At 40.4% G+C, this 24219-nt stretch overlaps 1 protein-coding gene across 1 annotated transcript in view; it reads right to left on the reverse strand.

Moving 5' to 3' along the window:
• Nucleotides 1-668: 668 nt before the first annotated feature.
• The window catches only part of LOC121899247 (protein kinase C-binding protein NELL1-like), a 280357-nt gene continuing 256806 nt past the window's right edge, over nucleotides 669-24219 (reverse strand). Inside the window, exons 16-20 of the mRNA XM_042414949.1 lie at nucleotides 23124-23264; nucleotides 10285-10478; nucleotides 5412-5588; nucleotides 4768-4992; nucleotides 669-3847 (exon numbers count right to left, since the gene is read on the reverse strand). Of these exons, the coding sequence (XP_042270883.1) occupies nucleotides 3797-3847; nucleotides 4768-4992; nucleotides 5412-5588; nucleotides 10285-10478; nucleotides 23124-23264 (788 nt within the window). The 3' untranslated portion in view covers nucleotides 669-3796. The remainder of the gene's footprint in view (nucleotides 3848-4767; nucleotides 4993-5411; nucleotides 5589-10284; nucleotides 10479-23123; nucleotides 23265-24219) is intronic.

Consider the following 24219-nt stretch of genomic DNA (forward strand, 5'->3'; position numbering starts at 1 on the left):
AAACAGATGTGGTGGCAAACAAGAGGCAAGGTCACTGTGGCTGAGAGGTCGCTGCATGCCACCACCCCCTCCAGAGGAATAACAACCCAGCGTCACCTTTACCGAAAGTTTGTGAAATGACTGCCATGTTTTAGAATACAAACGACACTCTGTGCACAAAAGGGTAGAGACATGCAGTATCTTACCCCTACTGTTTCTGTCAGGGACCAGAAACACGACCAAAAACAAGAACTAGTTTGACATTAAATAGAGGAAGGTCAGCAGGAGGGAGATAGCGGAGACATTTACTTTCAATCGCAAAGACCCAGGTCACCCCTGGTGGCCACGGTTCCAATTTCAAAACAAAAGCATAGGTTTTCCCTTTACAGCTAGTGCACACACAAAATCAAAATCTCAAAATTGCTGTGTTGGTCTCAACAAAAGACATTTGTTTGTTCCACACTGTAGACATTATCATGGGGGTGCACAAACGGCACATCTCAGATGAGATGTACGGATGACAAGATTATTCCATCTGGAGAGATCTGTGACTGGAGTGAATAATCGAGATATTGAACGAAAAAAATGCGAGATGTCATTATGGATGCGTTTGTGTCTGTCTCCCTCCTTTCCAAGCATTCCTGTTGCACTCTAATTAGATGCATGTCCTGTCTCAGAATCAATGTTTTGCTATGATAAAACTGTGACAATGCCTTGGACAGCTCACAACGACGTTTCTCACAACTCAAGACTCAACTCAAGGCAAAAGCACAGATTCTGTGGCTTCTGAAAGGCTTTTGTCTCAGATCTCAACATTTTTTTTGTGGGACAAGTAAAGTTGTGTAGATTGCACTAAACTTTAGAGTTCCAATATCAACCCTGACCTTGATGGGGAACACCAATATCTTTAAGGGCTCCAGCCGACTTGCTTCTCTTCACATAAACCAAATTGTTTCATTGTCACTGTGAAGAATTATCTTGATCTCTGGAGCACTTTTTATTTTTGGGGCAGCAAATGGACTCTTCTGAGGGAGGAAGACGTCCTACTATCTGCTATTATACTGATGGTATGCAGAAAAACTAAAGAGGAAGAAAAAAGTGGAGAAAGGAACTTGACTATGGATACCATCTTTGAACATCAGCTATCCTTCTACTGAGATTATTTTACTTGACAAAAATAACTGTTAGTTAAGTGGTGTTGTAAAGACTTTTACAAGTTTACTTTGTTTTTCCCCTGACATGTCAGATCTCAGCTGTTTCATTGCATGTTTGAACAAGAACAACTCATGGCAACAATATGCAGTCTGTGGTCATTTTACATAATTTTGAGACATTGTTAGATAATCTAATTGGCCCTTTGTGGGAAAAAAACCCCCAACCTGACAGTGATGGACGCACAGGGTGATAATGATGATACTTGAGGGAAACGTAAGCTCTCAAGACCAACTTGAGGGTGATGGAGAGAGGTGTGGAGGAGAGGACAGAGTAGGAGAGCAGAGTAGCATCAGAGCTGTAAATGTGTGAACTGTAGCAGGAAAAGCTCTGGACTCTCCTGCCTTAATAAGCCTGGCCATCTGTAAACAGATTTGACACTCTGTGACCTCCTGGCATACTCAAATCCAGATCTGCGTGACATGGCTTTAATTATCCCAACTCTATCTCTTTTTCTCCTTTTTTTTAATGCCTCTAACACGTTCAGTGTACGCCATATGGTGCGAGCTGAGGAGCCCTGGGAGATGCCGGAGGAGTCCGACCCACAACGAACTCCACCGGTTTAATCAACATCTTCCGCTGGTGCTTATTCTGGCTGGCAGCAATCTGTATCTGCATTATATAGCTATCTGGCAGTCAACTTCATCAGAAAGGAGACATTGATTCTGAGGGAAAGTGTTGGAGACAGAAGTGTTAATGGCTCAGCAGGACAGACAACAGCTACAGTATGTCCCAAATTGAGAGGCTGGATCCTCTGAATGATGCTGGTCATGATGGTGGGTCTCTCAAAGGACATGAGGGCTGAAGGCTGGGGTATGCTTAAAATGAAGTAGCTTCTAAAAAGTGTTGTCTGTCAATAACAGCAAAAGTGTTTATAGTTGTTCTAAAGCCTGCCATGTTAGAGAGGAGCAAGACGCAATCAATCATACCAATGGGTACACTTTTGGACAGTCTTCCCTAGAAGGTATTCATAGTGTCGCACTCAGTTGTACAGACAAAAAGGGACAGAAGTAATTGTGTGAAGAATGAAAAAAGAGCTTGAGAAAGATGTTCAAACCCTGTATATTTCTATCGCTGCATGAAGAGGGTGGACTTGTTGGATTATAGGTTTCATCAAGTTACAGAAATTGCTGGAAAGGTGTGGTTTCAGACATTGTTTGATTTCATTTTAAGCACATTGACACCTTGAGTCTGGACCTCCTTTCCTAAATGACATGGTCTAACCTTCACAGATAGCAAAAATAACGGTGCGTTCATGCGTTCCTTGTCAAAAATCAATGCTCCATTAGCACTTGTAACAATGACAACAACTTCTTTATGAACAGGCCAAAACACATCAGTAAGAACTACTACTCCAAAGCCAATCATTTCCAAATTCTCCACCAAAATGACACCTTCACATGGCTAACAAAGGGTAAAAAGAATGACAATGTCCGAGTTTGCAGTTTAAGTTGTGATGTTTCACTTCAAATCATGATGGAAATCTGGCAAACAGGGCAATAAATATTTAATATTTCCTGACTATGAGTTGAGGAGGATTATTGAAATACTCCATTAAACAGCTGACCAGCATAAACTAGCCTCGTTGGCTTGTTGTATTAGACGTATCTAGAAATGTGGACGTCACAGATACAAGCTCCTTAATTGGGAGCAGGAAAGAGCTGTTTTGCATATATACAGGAATATGAGGAATGTGTCATAATAAAATATTTATATTGTATGTAAAGAAATATTATGCATCCTAGATCAGGAATTGCATGTTCAAGCCAAAGAACCATGAACCTAATTTAAACCTAGGGTTAAGGTCAATAGAAAAATTATATTCCACTTCCTGTAGTGGCTTTGTTTGAGTTTTCTGATTTTCGTATTGGTCGGAGAGGAATGTAGTACACAGCTGTTTAAGACTTAGGTTGATGATATACCAGATTTATCGGGACACTGTGTAGACACATATTATGAGTTGATTTGGAAGAGAGACAAATTGGGACACCCCGATAATTAGGGTAATGGCTTTGTTTCAGTAGAGTCTTAAAAAAGTGTTCTTTCTACATCAAACTACTTCCAGTTTTATGATGCTATTGCTTCACAGAGCATAAACAGTTACTGTTATGATAAATGTTTCATGAAAAAAACTTCCATGGTGACCAAGCAATAGTGAACCTACATTTAGGCAACAGTGACAGCTGGAGCACTGAATCCTTTTCTTCATGACAGCTTGTGACACTCGGCTGCTTGTCGCTGGCTTGGGGTTCAAAAAGTAATGCTAAACAGGTTTCCTCAAGACATGTAGTGAAATGGAAACGACACTAAGACAGTTACACAACACAGTGACTGTGGTGAGAGCGACTATGGCCTCAGTCTCCTCCTGAGTCCCACACACACACTCACTGTTTGTCGACAGAGTTGCGGCATAAAAAGCACAGCCTCAACAGCCCCAGTCTGTCCAGTGTGTGTTAGTATTTTCTGTGCACACGCTGGCATGCACATGTGTGTGCGAGAGTCTGTCTTATGAATCCAAGGGGAGAATCATCAGATGGAGGAGGGGGCGTGGCAGTCCCGCAGTGAAAGGAGGAGAGGAGGTGTGAAAAGGAGGATGAGGAGAGCTTTAGTTGTTCTGAAGGCAGTCAAGATCCACCGAACAGCAAACGTTTCCATTCTGAGCAGCACAGCATGAAAAGACAGGGAAGAAGAGGTAGATAGCTTTAAATATACTGTAATATACTGTGTTAATCTCTATATGTTACATGTAATAACATGATTCAGAGCCTGGCTGGCCATAATTAGTCAAAATACAGAGATTTGTAGAGACAAGTGGGAATTTGTGATGTCTACAATATCATTAAAGGGTCAGTTTACATAAAAAACAAAAGAACAGACTGTATATTTTCCCTACTGCTAGTGGTATCTAGTCAGTGGTTTCAGTATTATCTACGGCACTTTTGAGATATCCGTCTCTGAGATTTATACTGCTACTCGAGTACGCTGGACGTGAACAGAATTCAGGCTGTGTAGCTCCAAGCAGTGACAAATTTGAGATATTCAACAGCGATATGTCTATCCAGAGACAACGTCCCGGTTTCTCTGGATAATCAACAGACCTTGCTGTCACTGTGTCACCCTTTTCCTTAACACTAGCCTAACTACTTTCTCTAGAAAAATAGCGCCCGTGAAAAGCTTTTGAGAGTGATACATGTAGGTCTGAGCTGCGACAGTAGCTATAGTGAATGCATCTGTTGATGCGGCTGGCAATAGCTTGTATGTTTTGTTGTGATAAAAGAAAGCAGATGTCGCCTATCCTCCAGCACACATTTGATAAACTCATGATACCACAGTTTACATCTTGAAGATTGTTTGTTCAGCAGCCTGTAATGCCTATCATTACTGGTAACATCGTGAAGGTACAGGACTACTTTACATTCCAAAACCACATGTCTATTGGACCATTTGCAGGGATTAGAAGAAAAACAAGCAAGGGTGAGGTTAAAGTAGGGTAAAAACAGGCATTTCTGAGAATATCAAAATAACACAAAATTGTAGTAGTAAAGCGAAATTGTGGTTGTTATTGCTTTGGCCTACCTTACACTTGCAGGTGGTGCAGGGGGAGTTGGGCATATGCCATGTGTCTCCACTGAGGCGGGCGGTGCCTGCGGGATCCTGGCATGTCTGCCGGATGTCGTAGGAAAGGTTGTCGGCCAGGCACGGGTCTGTGACACAGCGCGGGCAGCACTCGCCCTCCGCTACTGCCGTGTATTCGCACATCAACACGGGACAAACCAGAGGCCAGCAATCCACCTCCCCCTCCTGCAGACACAGAGAGAGAGAGGTAAAAAAAAAAAAAAAAAGAAAAGCCAGAGAAACCTCATTGTGTTTCTGTGAATGAATCAGCTGATCTGGCGGCTGCAGTTACAGCTCACACGCTGATGTGTTGCCACATCTCTAATTAGAGAGGTGGTAATTATCTGATCCCTCCACAAACACTCACACACGCAGCTGAGCAGCAGATCAGGGCAAGGTATTAAAGAAAAGCCAACACTGAGCTTCATGTTGCTGAGGAGATTTATGTGTTTTTGATGTGTCCAGTTCTTTTGACAAACCTGTTTCACCACACTTAGGGATTTGCTATGAAGGTCAGCTTTCATTTCTGTTGGCAAAACATGTGTAGCTCTGTGTATGTGTGTGTGTGTGTGTGTGTGTGTGTGTGTGTGTGTACGTGTACAGACCATGCAGCGGCACTGCTGGCAGCCATACAGCCAGGATGCTCCGCTGCGGTAGAGCGTGCGTCCACTCTGGTCCAGACACTGGCTGCTGGGCCTGTTGTCACAGCCGGGACAGCAAAACAGATCTTCCTCTGTGTCTTCACAGTCACAGGGTCTCCTCCTGCAGTATGTCTGGCCGTCCTGCAAAAAGAGGGTCACAGGGGTCAGGGGTAAAATAGACTGACAGATGTTGTGCAACAAAGCCCAATGGATGGGTTGTTGTGCATTGCCTCATATACTGTGCTGTGTCTCAAATCGCATACTTCTGTACTTACACTCAACATTTTGAGTGCATAAGTGCATTCACACTGAGAAGTATGGGAAATGCAGTGCACTGTGAGTACCCGGATGGTGCACTCAAAACGGTCAAAAAGTTGAGTGTGGAACTATGGACATTTCTCGCCCTCAATGGTCGCCATCTTGTCTACGTAGCGGAAGGGGAGGGACCACTTTTCAAACTGGAAATGACGGCCGGGTACGTTGTAACTACGGTGAACATTGCCACATTATACAAATGTAAGTTATACATGTGTTTTTTAGCATTAAGCACCACTACACTGTTGTCAGATATAAGCCATCAGTATGTTTTTTGGGTTAATTTAGCAGTCTGTAATGATTTGGTAGCGCGAACGATAACGCGAATGCTAACGCTAGCTAATGCTAATTTGCGATTGTCATTTCCGGTAAGTGCACAACGGCTGTGTTTGATTTGAGACAACACTACCCTGTCAAAATTCGCGCACTACGCCAGTAATAGTGTACACAGTGTACTACATGAAAGTGTACTAACAGAAGTATGTGATTTGAGACACAGCTCTGGTCTGTAAAATACGCTCCTGCAGTACCCATGAGGTAGAGGGAGCCCACATTACCACAGTGTCCTCTAAGCAATACAAAATAAAACTTGTGGCTTCAGTCCAACAATGATTTATATTCAGTGAAAAAGTGCAGATACTGAGTATATATAAAGAGGCAACAACAAATATTTCCCTTCGTTGCACACACTATGTCTATGTCACAAATTTAAATCAGTATAATTTGGCGACTGAGGCACATAAATGACCAAGATAATGCCAGAGGAATGTCCAGAAAATATAATATTAACAGCCAAAGTTCCTAAAATAAATTACTGTTAGAAGCATAAAGTAGCAGAAAATCCCATCTGCTGTGATTCCTCCGCATTAGCGTAAATGATAAATGTTTCAACGTTAAAAGTTGCACTTGAAAAACACTGCAAAGATTGCAGCCAGCCAATGAGAGGAAATAAAATAGCCAGTGAACTTATATGTATATCAATCTGATTATTCAAGGCCTCCACCGCTGCGGAGGATTGTAATGTATTTGCAGCAACTTTAAGGGTAATTTATCAGAACTGAGAAGTGCGGCATCTGGGCTGGAATGGAAAGTCAAATGCTGAACAATCTGCTGGATCTGTGAACCTCTCCAGTCGCCGTGCCCCTGGCTCTCCATCTCTACCTGGTGAGAACTTTATTGTCCATTTTACTCAGCACATCGCAGGACTGTCTGGCCCGGGGATGACTCTTGTAATGGAGATGTAAAAATGTTACATAAAATGGCTGTTATGAAATGTGTGGGTGCCATAAAGTCATTCCGCATACCATTAAAAGGGCAATACAGAGCCAGTGTTTTATCGGTGCATATTGTCTTGCTACAGTAACCGCTGAGTCCCAGGGTGCCAATTGTGATGGCCTTGGTCTTTACGGTTACGGCCCTGGACTTGCTGGGAAAATTACTGCCAATTGTACTGTGCTGACAGGACGTACGAAGACTCAGACTGTTCATTTTAACGCCAGGAATAAGACCAAGCATGCATGCCATGTGCAGCCATTGTAACCAAAGCAACATCATTACTGCTTTTTTTTATGACAACTCTGATGACAACATTTTTATGATAATTTCAGTGACTGTGGATATCCTTTTTTTAAATCAGTATGTATGAATTGTTTTCAACACAGTCTTTGGATAAGGTATTTCTTCTCAGGGTATTTTTTTCCTCTCTACAGATAATTTAATTTAGGAGCCCCTTGGTACTTGTGGGGTCACTTCTGTAGAACTCTAAAATCGAATTCTCTTATTTAAATAAAGTGTCTGTTTTCAATCTCCTTTAAATAAAACTACTGTACAGTGACAGTTGAATAAGGACGATCTTTGGTGGAATTTCTACAAACACTGTCAACTTCTCTTCTGTCTTTTTCACTGGCCCTGTCTAGCTTTGGCCTCTCATTCACAAACACAATTTCTGACAATAATTTCTGACTTGGTTACATTCGATTTCTCTCTCCCTCTTCATAATCTACAATAACTTGGCTTCCACACGGTCATCTGGCTGATGGTTTTCAGTCTTGGTCCCCAGGACCCAGACCGCTGCCTGTTTACATTCAGTGTCCAACATTTGATTCAACCCCTGATTGGACAGCTGAAATGAAAACCAGCAGTGTTGTGGATCCCGAAGGCATCCTGAATACTCATCCCCAATATGAGCAGAGAGTCTCACCTACATCTCACTTGTGTCACACTTGTGAATCTTTTCTCCGCTCTGCTTTCGGCCATAGCAGCTCTCTGAAGCATGGAAATTCTCTGGTGAATGTATGTTTATGCCTATATTTATTGACAGTTGACATGAAATGAATATTTCATGTTGCTTTCATTAGTTATTAACTTGAGGCAAAACTAGCCCTTTTTGTTTGTTTGTTTATGGTACTTCTCTGACAAAGTCTGTGATATCCCTCTGCTAATATACATGATTCTGGAAATACAGAGACAGAATAAAGATAAGACAGCGTTCTGTGTACAGTACTTAAAATAATTAAAGTTCAGCCCAAAGTATTATAAATGAGCTTCAAACATGCTTGTAACACACATAAAACGTCAGCAACCCTACATGATATTGGAAATGTGACTACTGAGAGATAGAGTGCTTTAAAATGCTCTGCTTCAGTGGACATTTGATCAGCGGTTCATAAAGATGTTTAGGTTCAGATGGTCAGCGGTCTCTGAATATTTCATATGAAAAGGACCAAAGAGGAAAACACAGCAGGATGTAAAAAGCAGTCAGTCACAGAAAACCCAATGCTTGTTCTGGTTGGCGGCGTGAACACGTTACAGTTACAGTTTACACATATTATAACAGAGAAATGGATTTGGAGGTATGGTTTTTACTAACGTGTTGAAGTGAAATGTCATAACTCCCATAAATTCACTCCTGTTCATCCCTGATATTTGTCTGGGTAGTTAAAGTGAAACGTCCCGGTGGTAAACTTGAAAATATGGGATTTTATGTGCTGATAAGGCACTACTGAAACCACTGCTCTCTGCTCTCATTCTATTCCAAATAATCTCCGTGTCTGCTTCGTATTAATCTCACTCACCGAGTCTCACCTTCTCAAAGACAAATCTGATCAATATCTCACTTCCCTGCAGCCACACTGCACCGCCTCATTCTGACTCCTGAGCACAGAAATGAGTTGTTAAGCTGTAACAAATATTTGTCAGAATGTATTGCAGGCTAACGACAAACAGAAGGGAGTACTGAGGTGTTTTTTTCCTTGAGTTGACCCTGTCTGCTGCTTAATTTGGAACCTTGAGAATGATCAGAGAAGTCGGATGTTTTTGTGTTTGTCACAAACAGAAAAATAGAAGAATAGAGTCCTTGGTGCTCCTTCCCTGCTTGTCCCCTTTTCAGTGTCTTTCTTATTCTTGTTGTTATTTAATCCAACGCATCCATTCCTCTCTTTACACCGGTGTGTTTGTCTTTTCTTGCCTTTATTCCCCTGTTAGCGTCGTCCGTGCTGCATCTCTTCCTCTAAGCCAGTTTATCTCTTGATGCCAGTCCTCACTTTCCTGTCTGTCACTGCTCAGGGTGTCTTTGTGCATATAGAGCTGTTATAGCGAGTATAGTTGACAGTTGATATGGTGATTTTTTTAATATCTTGATGCATATCATGTATGGTTGTTTGCCCTTGTGTCCCTCCTTTCTCTCACCTTCCTGTGTGTTCCATAATTGATTGGCAAGAGCATTAAAATTATACTCCACCCAAAATGGATCTTTCGGTTATAAAACACTCACCCTCCATAGACTTAAAAAGTGGTGGTCAAAAGTTTGTATTTTGCTCTTTTCCAGATAAAGGAAAATTGTCAGTAACTACCATATTGACCTGAATATATGATGATATTTTATTCTGGAAATTACGTTTGAGAAGGTGGGGCTCGTCTTATATTGGAGGACTAGATATTTACATGTTTCCACAACAGCAGATGTTATTTTTGAATGGAGGAAATACTGGTGTAAAACTGACCACTGACGCTCAAAGGCCCAGTTTACACCTGGTATAAACATGCGATCTGTATCTGGATACATCATCTGCATAATGATATCTGATCAATGGGTCTTCGCATTTACACCTGGTATTACAATGCGTTTTCTCAGCTGAGCCCGCATTGTGATCGGATCTCAATATGCAAATTGGTCAGGCAGAGCTGGCGGACTTGTCAACAAACATGACTCAACAGACTGAAAAATGCTAACTGCCAGAGAAAATAATAATAATAATTTTGGACCGCTTCTGAGAGCCTGACAGGAGAGAGTGTGATTATGTGACTACACTGTGATTGATCTTCAAAAACTCTTTTCCCAAACACAGGTGTTGGAAAAGAGGGGTCGTCTTATAATGAAAGCCTTATATTCGGGCCATGGAGAGATTTTATCATAGCTATGATAAAAAACCCAAAGTTAAGATCTACCACTGAGTTGTGAACTCTGAGAACACCAGTATTAATAAGAACAGAGAATTTGTATGTGTGTGTTTGTGTTTTGTACCTTGCAGGAGCATATAGCACAGCGGTCAAAGCTGGGTTTCCAGTCTTCTCCATTACGTCTGATTCCCTCTTCCTGTGGGCAGTCGCCGCTGCAGCCCGGACCGGACGTACACACGCAGTCGTAGCCTCCCGGGAGGTTCACGCACACGCTGTCATTCCAGCAGGTGTGTGTCTGCAAACTGCACTCATCGATGTCTGGAAGAGAGAGAGTGAGCAAGTTGCGGTGCATGAGTGTCTATGTGTCATTTATTATACAAATATGGGAGAATGGTGGAGGCCTATGTAGACAAACAGCGTGCGCCTTGTCGGTCTGTTATTGTAGATACAACATACAATGATACGTGGGCGGTTGAGCATAATGATCAGAAAAGAAGCTTATCAACAAACAATGTAGAAAAGAAAAAAAGACTTCTAAGTAGAAAAATTTGTTTATATTTCTCAAAGTAAGGCATCAAAAAAGTATTATTTCGGCCGTAGTTCAAAGGATACCCATGCATAGCGTGGCATCAATAAACAGCAGCAGTACTTTGACTTTGATACGCAATCTCCTAAAGATTTTTTATACAATACACCACAAATTTGCTCGCCAATCGTGACTAATGTCCGGATTGTGTTCACAGACAATGTCATTTATAAGTGTGACATTCTTCATTCAGATCTGTACTTGCTTGAATATCCACTGCTTCCCAGCTTTTACATGGGGGCATGTTTACCTTGGCTAACTCTGTGGTAGATATGGTGCATATTTACTTTTAATTAAATTTTTGATTTCTTCACAGTACTACAGAGGCCGGCAGGTATGAAGTGTAACATTTATAATAATTTCTGTTGTGCACAAATTAATGTTTCAGCCCTAAAGTCACATTAATCACTCTTTAAAATTAATAGCATTCGGTTACTGTAGCAGTAGAAATTGAAATTGCAGGTTATTGTGGCTAGTCCAGTCACTTAGGGATGAGCATCCACACTGTTAGCAGCAGGGTAGCTGATGTGTTTTAGTATAGAGGGTTCTACAAATTACTGAATTAACTTCAAAAAATGAATAGTGGCACATCCCTTCTCTGCTGCTAGCACACACACGCTGCTGTGTAATCATATTAGAGACTATATATGGATATACTGTATAGTTCAGGGTTTGGCTATTGTTTTCATTATCTCTAATATTTTAAAGTATAGCAGCTTGTTTTTTTGGTTCTGTTAGTATTGATTCAAGCAATTTGAGGGAAGATATTCAGTCATAATTTTACACCCTCTAGAGACTAAACCTTGCATATATATACTGGCATCATAGTTTCAGCCACATCAATCAGAGTGTATACTGTATATTCACTCAGTGGATTCAGTTGAATCATCAAAGCAACAAGACATCTGCTCAGTCAGCTTTTTTCTTGCTTTTCCTCCAAAAATAACCGACATGAACAGAGAGGACAGATGGCATTTTCATCCACTTTTCTTTATCAACGTAGCACAGAAAACCGGGTGCCAAAAGTCTGCTCCTACCTTTTATCAAGCCATGACATTTAACTCTCTTTATCCTCACTAAATGTGAGATGCTCAGAGAGAAAAAGACCAAAGTCTCTTCGACAGTAGCTCTGCTCTCCCCTGTCAGCACCTGCTGCCTACAGACATTGATTACACGACACTGACGGCACGTTACTAGTGTTGCATGAACAAATCCACCAAGTAGAAAAACTGAAACTATATAATAAAAATGGAATTCAGATTTTTTTGTTTGTGCATTTAACTCTAACCATACTTTCAAACTGTGAGCACTGCGGTCAACAAGTCTACTTGTCTACTTTCTACACAGTTGAGTGAAATGCAAAGCTGTATTGACTGTCAACAGGTTTAAAAAGCCTGACTTCCACATTGCCCTGATTCCCTGCTAAAACACTATGTTTTAATGTTCTTTCTCTGTCTTTTCAGCACATCCGGTGCCCATCATGATGGGTTAAGGTAATTATGGGTTATTTTGAGTTATCATATTGGGTTTGGGAAGATCTGAGTGAGTGAGGCACTCACTGAGAGAGGAATCAGCTCAGTGTGAACTGCAGGAAAGGAGACCAGGTGTTATGTAATGGGATCAGATTGTTCTGTAGGGCTGATGTGAACTTTTCTAGGTTTGAGTTGTCTGTTAACCAATTGAGCCAGTGGTAAGATGTGGTTAAGATGAACGTTTGGAGATATTGTGGGATTGTAAGTGAGGCGATATCACCTAACAGAGGGGGACGCTGAAGTTGAGAATCTCAGACAGCTTTCCCATGACCTCTGACCAAAACCGCCCAACTGGTGTGCAGAGCCAGAATGCATGGAAGTTGTTGTCTGTTGTCTGTTGGGACAGTGTGTGCAGATGTTGCTGTCTGTGAAGCCCATATGGTACATATTTTGTGAGTGGTGATGTGTACTCTGTAAAAGACCTTGTATTGAATTAGCTGAATTTTTGAGTTGTATTACATGGAGAATGTGTTGTCGCATATGGTTTGCCAATTGATGTGTGATTGATGTATATTCAAGTCTGATGTGATCTATTGGTATTGAAATAGTATTTTCATGGTGAGAAAAGAGTTTGTAAATCTGTGATAGTAATTTTGGGTTTAGTAGTAAGGAAGGAGTCGAGTTGTTGAAGTTATAGATATCAATTTTCTTTTTTACGGTCTCTTTCAACTGTATGTACAAGTAGTGACAGTGGTGGGATAAGTTGTATGTTTGTTTAAGACGGTCAAAAGTCATGAGAGAGTTGCCACTGAAAAGATGCCCAAGGCTGGTTATTCCTCTCTGTTTCCATACAGGGAAACGGATGGGTACCTTATTGATTTTAAACGTAAGGTTATGCCAGATAAGGGTGAGAAGAGAAGGAGATAGTTTGATGTTAAGTATGTCATTCCCTCCAGGCAGTGAGAGTTGTATTTATGGTGTTCAATTTGAAGCAGCTGTGGGTTTTGACTGATTTATCTATGAATGCAATATGCTGAATGGGGAGATCTTTGCAGATGGTCTGTTCAGTATCAAGCCAGGCAGAATTGGAGTTGTTTGTCCAGTGTCGGATAAAATAAGGCTGGTGGGATTTGAAATAGCAGTAAAAAAAATTGCTGAATTGAGCCAGCTGTATTGTTTGGATTTTTTGACTTTTGACCCTGGGCCTTTCCGGTAAAATGTATTGACTGTTGAATTTAAGGAGGAGAAGCAGTCTAGGGGTGAATTAACAGGGGTCATGGCAAATAGATTTATAGATAGATATAAGATATAGATAGATAGGAGATATTTTTGGAAGAACAGATGGTGGAAATGCAGCCAATTAAAGAGAGATGGAGTTTATTCCATCTATCCAGGTCTTCTTTGATGATATGTTGAGTTTAAATATATCATTTGGGTTTGTTGAGAAATGGATTACAAGGTATATAATGGGTTGAGTAGGGTGGTTATAGGGTAGGTGTGTCATGTTATGCTTTGCACGGCCAGTGTTTTTTAAGTTATCATGTCATCATCCTAACATTTGGTCTACTAGCATTAAGTTCTAAGTATAGCTGAACTATGCTAGCTGCTTTCATCATTAGGGCTGAAAGCAGACTATCAACTCATTGTATTGATTTGTTTTTTAATTGGCAGGAACTATTAACACCAAACACTGACAGATTAATACCGAGCCAACAGGTCTGTTGAGGATGCTGTTATCTCAGCCCTCCACCACACACTACAACACTGAGACATCCAACCGGCATTGACGTCAGCTCAGCTGTCCGTGCAATAAACCTGGTCAATCCCTTCAATAAACTATTGGACATGAATAGTGACCCCTGCATATGCCAGTTGATCCAGAGCTTCCTGTGGAGAAGGCAAGAGAGGGTTAAAATGAATAGCCTTTCATCTCGCCCTCTGACCCTCAGCATAGGCACTCTTCAGGGTTGTGTCCTCTCACCCTGGCTCTACTCCCTGTACACAAACCATTTCACATCCCACCACAGCTTAAATATGCAGATCACACAATCATAGTTGAACCAACAACAATGAGGACCGATACTGTGAACAGACAGCCCAAGCAGTCACTTGGCGCCTTGATAAAATCCTCCAGCTCAACACATCTAAGACACAAAAATTCATTATGGATTTCAGGCACAGCCCGATCCCCAAAACACACATACATGTCTCAGGAGAACCATCAATGACTTATTCAAATTTCTTGGCACACACATCAGCAACACACTCCAATGGAACATCAATACACACCACATTACCAAAAAAAGCCCAGCAAAGACAGCTCCAAAAAATTCAAAGTAAAACCTCCTCCTCCTTCAGTTTTACGCAGCCATCATCGAGAGCATGTTCACCTCATCCATAACAGTTTGATACAGTGGCAAGGACAGTCACACACACAAAAAAACTGTAGCGCATAGTCAATAAATCATCTATGATTATTGGCACCCATCTCTCATTAGTTGAATCAGTATAACACAAACACACCATCAAAAGAGCAAAGAAAAAAAAAAATTCTGAACCCTCTCAGCCTGCTAATCACCTCTTCCGGCTGATGCTGTTCCTGCTGACCAAATCATCCCAATTTAAAAACAGTTTTTTTCCCCGCTGCAATAAGGACTCTGCACACTTCTCACTAATCCTGATAGATGTACCTGCTTTTAAAACTCTTGTGTCAATCTTGTAAATATTGTCTGTGACTTTTGTCTTATGGTAATCTGTGTCTATTGTGCTAGTCATGTGTCTAATATCATGTTGATGTGATGTTGATATCTGCCTATGTTTGATGTTACTGATACCGTTGAATTGAGCTTACCCACCATGCTGTACCGAAAGCAAATTCCACCAACCTCGGTCTTGTGGTCATTAATAAATGATTGATTGATTGAATGATTTATTTGATTGAATACGCTAACATCAGTGTTAGCACAACATGCTAATTTTAATGTTGTTTAATGAATGTTCAGCACAAGCATGATAACATGCTTATGATAGCGGGTTACATCAGGGATCATATATTTGGATCATACTTTCAAATGAATTAAGATTCATCTTCTGAGGTCTATGAGTGTCTGTATCAAACATAGAAGTTCGTTCTTGTTGGCAGTTTTTTTGGTGGCAGTATTTTATAAAAACATAATCTAACCTCAAGTGGACAATTGATCCTATATTGTTTTGTTACATACAGTATACATGAGAATACATCCATTAGTTGTTATATTTGACTCTGGACCAAAGTGTTGCAGACAGATCAGCTGACTGATAGATACTGAACGACACAGGTGTTTTCAATTACTCTAGCTAATTAGACCTCTAGTCGGGTTGAATGTGGGTGGGCTAAGATGGGAATTACGTGATGTCACCAACCTGTAATAGAATGGAAATGGTTTAAGCCCTAACAGGTGCAGGGGAGGGACGGCGCTTTCACATCAGCCACACTCTGTACATGCCCCCACAGTCCTGATAAGAGGTCTAATCAGGCAACATAAATGAAAACACTTGCGTGGGTGGACTATAGGTGCTATAGGAGCTTTAAAACTCAAACTAACTCAACGCTCAGAATGATGATGTTAGTTGCATCCATCATTAGCGTTGATGGAACATTACAATTTTTTTGTGTGTTTGCTTAATTATCTACAAGCTAGTAGTTAACCTGTAATGTTATGAAAGGAAATACCAAAGCAGCAAAAATACACTACTTATACCTCCACACGATTACATAGAAATGTTTAGAGCCTCTGGCCCAAGTTGCTCACACTGTGAACATCATGAAACATAAATTTTTCTTTCCTCCAGTGGAAAATGATGAGGCTTGGCTGATGCTGTGGCCAGCCACAACAGCCAAAGCAATACACTGTGACACTGCTGAATACACATGCTAATTGTTTGCAGTATCAAGTTTGCTGGATACGGAGCGAGAGGAAAACAGCTCAGCTGAGAATTTATTGTGCCTGCGACTGACTATTTGCATACACTATATGAAATTCCCATCAGCTAGTCAGACACACTGTACCTCCGCTGGTGAAGGATTAATGCGCTTCATGCTACATTCACCACATTCAGCCACAAGCTGTCGCTCGCAGATGAAGCATACTCTCACATGTCAGCTGTGAAAAAAAAGAACCAAACACAAAAGCCCTTTGGAGAATCCAGCTGAGCACAGCCAACCATATGAAAAACTTACACTCACACCTACATGTACTGTTACACATGAAAGCACTAATCCCACAGTGTACTGTACATGAAAACACATATTCGCACAGGCATAGACACATACACATGCACACACAAAACAAATAAATCCCTCTGACAGATGTTGGTAATTAGAAGGCATCAGAAAGCTCAGTATTTGAGTATTTAAATTATATTTCCTTGGTATGTCTCCAGGCAGCCCATATGGAAAGGTCATGTACATCACAAAAAGAGAGAGTAAATTATGCACACACTGTCGTGCAGGCAGACAGTGGGAGTTTATGGCGTATTATCCTCATCTTTATGCACAATCTGTTTATTAAAGCCACCTGTCTCCGCCTAAAGCATTAGGCATTATAAACATGTTTTGAGATGCAGCCCATGCAGCTCTCAGTCAACGCAATAAAACAAAAGGACTGCTGCTTGCAGCTGCTGTGGTCCTCAACACCACAATACTCAGCGTAACACGGTGCAAAGCAAAAACATGCAACATAATGAATAGTAATGAAATGTAAAGCATTGCAGCGTGACGGACCAAGTCAACACAATGCAGCATGACCAAACAGAACATAGCACACTATAATATACAACACAACATATTGTAACAAGGTAACATAATGTATTAAAACATATATATCCATAACATGACATGATTTATTATAACACAAGGTTTTCCAAGAATGTTAATGTGTTACAATGTAAAAAATAATGTAACACAGCATATCTTTGTTTTACAGTGCATTGTAACACACACAAAAGCCCCCATTAACATCAGACCACCATTCAATGCAACAGATACTGTACACACACCAACAGCAAATCATTGCACAACACAAATGTGAGATGAGAGAGATGAGAACAAGAATAAATGTAGTGTAGCTTAATTTCCAAATAGAGGAATACGCCGGGGAAAATCTGCAGACAGGAATAGATAAACATGGATTAGAACTTTTTTAATTTGTTTGGTACACAGCATGTGTGCTTCTTGTGTATACAGTTTGATTCTTTTTTAGATAGTTTGACGTTTTTACCAATTCCCTCATAAGTGACACCTAAAAGTGTATGAACTAAAATGCCAGTTTTTGTTAGCTTACCTAAAACATCATCGTACTCAGTAAATGTCACTATTATCTCATGTGCTAGTGTTTTTTTGTGAATGCCGCTCTCTACATAATCCAAAAGAAATAACAGGATTTAAATTTTGTGGTACGTCTGTTGCTGAGGAAAGCAATCAACTGACAAGAATATGATGGCTAATAGTTAGCTAACAGTTAGCTAACTAGCTAGAAAGTAGTAGGCAGTGGAATTTAAAAAACAGACATTAAATTAAAGTGCCAGTGTAAAATTGACCAGCCACTTGACATGCTAGCGAAGTTCTGAGGTCATGTCTGGGCTAACCTCTGTACCTCTGCTATCTCTTATTGAGCTCTTATGTCATCTGTATTCATGGTGTTTTCCATCTATATTCTAGGACTAATTGGCATCCACTACAGCACTTGCTATTAGAAGTTGAAACCTTCATGATTTTAACAAAGCTAAGCTGCAGCTTTTTAATCATTGGTTTAATCATCGGCGGTACTTTCGCCATGAATATAATATCACCCAACACTCTCTCTTCTAATGCAATGTTTCGACTTTTTAGCTGTCTTTGATGACTAAAAAGGTCTACAGCGATTAATCTTGTCTGTCCTGCTGATACAGACATGTCTGTGGCCCATGGTCAAACTGGTGACGTTTAACCTGTGATGGTCCAGGGATTATGGGTAATGGTGTTCATTAAAGACTGCTTAAAACAAAAATATTGAATACATAACAATATGACAATATGATAACAAAAATTACCATTCTTATCTACACATATGGAGTGAATCACACAGTATACTCTTGAGTTTTAGCTATTTGTATTAGGCCTATTACAAATGTAAATGTGATTTTGAATTAGGTTTTCTTGTTTCTCTTGTTTCATGTGTCTCTATGAACAGACACTTTATATTACATGTTAATCCTGCCCAAACTGCCCTTTGATGCCCAAATTGTAAGAGTGCACTTAGTCACTTTATAGATAAAAGGCTCTTATGGATCCATCTGTCACCCAGCAGGACACCCTGAGAGAAGCACAAGCAGTTGCTCCATGTGCCAAACATGAATTAGCACCAACATGATAACAAAGCACTCGCTCATTGGAAAAACACATCACATCCTTTAAATAGAGGGTCCTTGGAGAGGGCACACATTCACCAACACTGAATAACTGCCCAATCTGTTGTTAAGGCAAAACACAGCAATTCTAACACTCGAGTTTCAAGTCAGTTAGTTTTCATCAAAGCATTAACATACCTATTAGGATTTTTTGAATAAAGTCTTTGATAGTTTTGCAGTCGATTTGCATATGAAAGTTCAGTTGCTTTCTGTGAAAAGAAATTTCAAATATTCCTCAAACGTCCCCTTTTCCGAAAAACGTTTTTTGCTAGAAGAAATTATATACACGTGTTCTGACACATAGAAAGAGACTTTCTGCTTTCTGAAAACATCGTCCTCTTCTTCTGTCTCTCTAATTCTCATCCCCAGCGCTCTCTGCCATTTTCTGCATTGCCATCACATACTCTTGGCCAAATTGTAGCTGTTGATATGGTTAACTGACTGGTACTGCCGCTCTCCGCTTTGAGCTGACTGCTTATTACAAAATGCTACTTTCTGTTTGGTTGACTCATGAGAGTCTGTTGGAGGGATACTGTGGAGGGGAAGAAATCCTGTTAAATTGTCATTCATACTTATTCCCCCTGCTGGCTTCCAGCCTAATACTGCATAGTGGGGAAAGAAATGATACACATGTCACAGCTACATGAACTTGTCTGGTTAACGAGTGACAAATATACACAACACATACATACAGTATATATATATATTTTATGACACACACTTTTATTTATGCTGTAAAGTGTGGAGAAGCCATGTCATTAATAGCATCTGTTAATGACAGCGCTTTCACTAATCACGTTGTATAAATCATATTTAAAGTCATGAATATGTTTGTTGAAAGCCTCACAGAGCACAAACAAGCACGCAAACATGTCCGATTAGACTCGTGACTGATGTGAGCAACGTCTCTGTTTGATTTGCTTTCTGCAAATATGAGTTACGTGTCTGATTTTTATGTGATTATAAGTCTTAAACTGATGGCATAAGTTTTCTTTGTAAAAAGATGAGACAGCCCACATGAAAAATAGTGCAGTGTATGTACTGCTTCTCAGCCCATCCATGTTATTACCACTACTCTGACTCACCAATTTCAGACATTTTCAAATAATAGGAAGATTTGCTGAAAATATATCTTTTGGGTATTAAATACTCATCCCTTTGGACTTGAAAGGTGGGTCTGAAAAGTTTTTAGTTTGCTCCTTCGTGCAGGATGGAAACTGTACTTAGCTTTGATTCACAACAGTTACAATTGATTCAAACAGGACAAAAAAACCCGTCAAACATATCAAATTGTTCAAATTGCGCTGCAGCATAATTCATCTCTCCGCCTTTGATCTGATGTTACTGTCGATGCTTTGCCAAAAAAATCACTAAATATGCTACCTCTGGTAGAGCTTTGGATCCATGAAGAGGTGTTATTATGTATTTACCTCCGTTGTGGAGAAGCTATGAGGGTTTTAACACAAGGACCACCGACAGAATTGGCCTATTCTGAAGGAATGATTTTCTATGTACATTATTTCACTATTTCTCTATAGACCATTGGAATCCATTGTAACTACTGTGGATCCAGCTGCCATCCTCAACAAAGGAGTAAGATACAAGCCTTTCAGAGCCATGTTGCAAGCCTACAGGGAGTGAGTTTTCCTTTAATATTACCACTTAAGGGAATAACCACCCACACATTACATTGTCATTTGTGGTATATATCCCTTTTCTCTCAACCTGCCTTGTTCCCGAGAATGCCTTTTGACATAGGAATATGTTAAAAGAACATGCATAAGAAAAAAAATAACTGGTGTTAATAATAGATGATAATTTTATATTCTAGTCTGTTTTCAGCTCCTGTTGATTTGTGTCAGTGGTTCCTCTTTTCGTTTGATGGATTTGTCCTTTTATGATTGTTGAAAATCAACACAAAACTACAGCTCAGAGGGACTGACACTAAAACCAAACCAAACTACCAGACTGTAGTTTACCTCCCGACAATATCTGGATGTAACATCACATGTCTGTTTGGTGAGTTGTCTATCAAAGTTTGCCTGGCTGTTTTCTTTAATACTAAGGTAACAACTAGTAGATTTACAAAATGCCACCTCCTCCACCCAAAGGCTGAAGTGTAAGATGCGATTTTGTGCAAAAAAAACATCACACTAAACTATCGCAGTTCATTTTCACTAAGTCACACATGGCAAAACGTTAATTATATTTTGCAGTGGAGGTAGTGTTGTTCTGTAGGTGATTTAGGTAAGATTTAAATCACTAATTGGATGAGGAAGACAAAGTTTGTCTTACTCTGAGAGAGAGCAGGATATCTCAAGGGCAAAGTTTTTGTGATAAGACAATGTGAGCTGCCTTTAAAGACAATCTCGATGTTGTTTACTCTGTGTAGTAATGTGACTTGAAGCTACAGTAGACATATACAGTACATGTGTCTATCACTTTCTTTAAGAATTGAATTTGAGGGAAACCACTTTCTGGGGGAATATGCTGAAATCATACCTCTTCCTCTCAAAGTAAATGAATCAAAGTTGACTGCTGACATTGCATTTTGATTTAAAGGAGAGAGAGATGTGAAGGGAAGGTACGATTTAAAAGTGAAAGCAAAAGGATTTCACTCAGCCATGCCGTCTTATTCACTGCATCCATTACAATTTAACAAAGGTGCATAGGCAAAAGTAAAAGCAGTGCCTCGGATTTGTTGAGTGATATTTAGCTTGTCTGTGCTGAACATGCTGAACCACTGAAAATCTTCATGTAATATCAGTGACAAGACTATAAGCTCTGGTAAATTTCATGCTGCAAAACTTCAATGTGTAAGTCAAAACTGTGCAAAAATAAATTATTTGATGTTTTAAAATGAAATTTAGTAGAGATATTCATGGTCCCCAGAGGATGAATCCTATGGTCTTTTTAGGTTTTCAGTGAAATATCTCTTAACTATTGGATGGACTGCTGTTTGGTACAGATATCCATGGCCCATCAAATAATAAAGATAATTGCTGATGTAGTTTTGCACCTGACAAGTGCAAGAAGCACATTGTTTATTTAAGCTATTCACAGCTTTCTGAAAGTTTTATCTGACAGAGTAGCAGAACAAATATCTGAGTGTGATAGTAAGAATAACAACCTCTATGCTGGAGTAAACTGAAAATATATTGATTTTTTCTCATTGTTTTCAGTTTTTGCTTCATAATTAGTGTTGGCTTAATGATGATAAATCATCAAGGTGATGCCATGATTTACTGGGTAACCACACAATAATCTTTTGTTTACGCTGTGCACATAATCACATAGGGTTATGTTGGCATATGGGTTGAAAATTGGGATTTGAAAATTCAGTTCAGCTAAATTCTCCGGCCCCTCCCTAATCATGACTTATTAGGCAAGATTTGAGGTTCAGGTCCGGCACACTGGATAACTGTAGCCTCAGTTTGTGCCTCTCATACAGAGCTGCAGGTAGCAAGTCTGATAAGAGATGGCAGGCAGGTGAACCATGTTTATGCAAAGATTTATTCCTTTTCTGTGGCAGTAAACACAACACATGGGCCCACCTATAACTGTGCTATACAGTGTTCAGAGCTTAACAAGTTATTTGTGACAACAGTGACGTTAACCACGATAAACAGCCGTGGCTATGTGCTGACACTCCCCAATAGACACACACACACAGTGGACAGCATCTTGTAGTAGTAGTCTTGTAAGACAGGTAACACAGAAACTTTTACACATTTTGAGTGTGTAGTTACTCCTAAAGAGGAAAATTCAAGACAGTGGCAAATACTGTACATCACTTGTTAAAAACTGTTGCTGCAGGAGATCATTAATGTGCAGTGACTTTGTAAAATGCCCAGAATCTGTGAAAATATTGCAAATGAGTGCTGCAGTGCAGTGTGAATGTTCTATCCATCATCATTACAGTCTTGTCACAGGAAACACACATGCCTGGTGTGTCTTTATTTTTGTTGTGAACTCTGCTTCTTCCTGTCTTTGTGGGCTAACAGATGGGAGAGGGAACACAACATAAAGATCTAATAGCCGCACAAGGCTGACGTTTGTTTCTTATGAATATCTCATAAGCATTGCGCGTGTGGGTTTCACACTGCATGGTTTGATCTCGAGCTGTGAAGGTGAGAAGACCACTGATTAGACTTCCTGTAAACCTGCTGGGTAGCATGTTAGAGCGCACACACATACACCCATACATTACATCACACTGTGCTTAAGTCTATATGCTAGATTTTCAATGAGGATAAATATGACAAAGAATGACAATCAGTGGTTCATGTAGGACACAAGAGATAATAGAGACTTGAAGAGGAAGCCTCCGAGGGAATGACAATGTTCAGAATTCCTGTGTAATTGGACACAGAGAGAAGAAAAAAAAAGTCTATAGTGACTAGGCAGCAGGCATGCAGAGGCTGAGGAGCTGGTATTTGAAGTAGTGATAAGAATGTTTTCAATTCAGTGTATGCTCACCAATGCAGGAGCTCCCATCGAGCAGGTAGGAGCCATTGTCATGGAAACCACTTCTGCATTCACAGTGGTACCAGCCGGGCAGGTTGACACAGCGGGAGTGGTTGTGGCACTCAATCAGGACCTCTGCGCACTCATCGATATCTGAGGACACAAACACACATACAGTGGCATCAGCATCAGTCTAAATTACTTTCCTGGTTATGAACATGAACCTGAAACTTCGGTTCATTTGTGTTGTTTGATTTTTTTTGCCTGCTCTTTGATCTGTTCTAGTTTCAACAGTGGAGGTTGATCCAATCAGAGCAAACCGCCGCCACATCAGCAGAGCTGGGTCAGTGGCTGCCCACATTAGACAGCCAACATCTCTGCAGCCTGTCTGCCACAGCAGGGATCAAAGTCTTTTAGAAATCACAGCATTTGGCAGCAGAGTTGTTTCCTACGTGCACTTCTCTATTTCTTCTCCTCACTCATTCTGCCGTTCCTACCCAGCTCGCTTTGTCCCAGGCGAGCGGCGTGCATATACATGCCTAGCCCAGAGGCGTTAGGTCTTCACTCCTTCTCGGGAGAGTAAATCTCTCTCATCCATTATGTATGGTGTGAGCTCTGCTCCTCATCTGCAGCTCTCTTGCTTCTGGCTGTAAGACCCGACCTGCACACACACCCTAATGTTTAAAGCGTGACCTTCAGTCACACTTTCAATCACCTAAATGCAAACCGTAGCAAACAGGGCAAGGTGGCAAGGGACTGCTCATTAACTGTCATGTCTGTGTACATCTCATACTCTCGCCGAAGGAGGAAACCCTAATATCTCAAGCAAATCAACAAGAAAAACAGTAGCTTAAAGCTCGGCCACTGTTCATTTTTCACAGAGGATTGTGGAGTCTTAACAGTTTAGTGGTGGACTCAGGCTGTCTGAGGGGTAGGGGTGAAAAAATAAAAAGGGCATCTGATACATTCAATGCGCCTCCATCAGCAGAGAACAATAATGTATGTTTGTTAAAAAGGCTACAACCCCAATTAATATTAACATTTTATAGGGTGATTCAGAATATAAGGAAAACAATATCTCTGTATTAAAAAGGATTAACTTTTTAAA

Source organism: Thunnus maccoyii, chromosome 1, assembly GCF_910596095.1.
Source record: "Thunnus maccoyii chromosome 1, fThuMac1.1, whole genome shotgun sequence".
NCBI lineage: Eukaryota > Metazoa > Chordata > Actinopteri > Scombriformes > Scombridae > Thunnus > Thunnus maccoyii.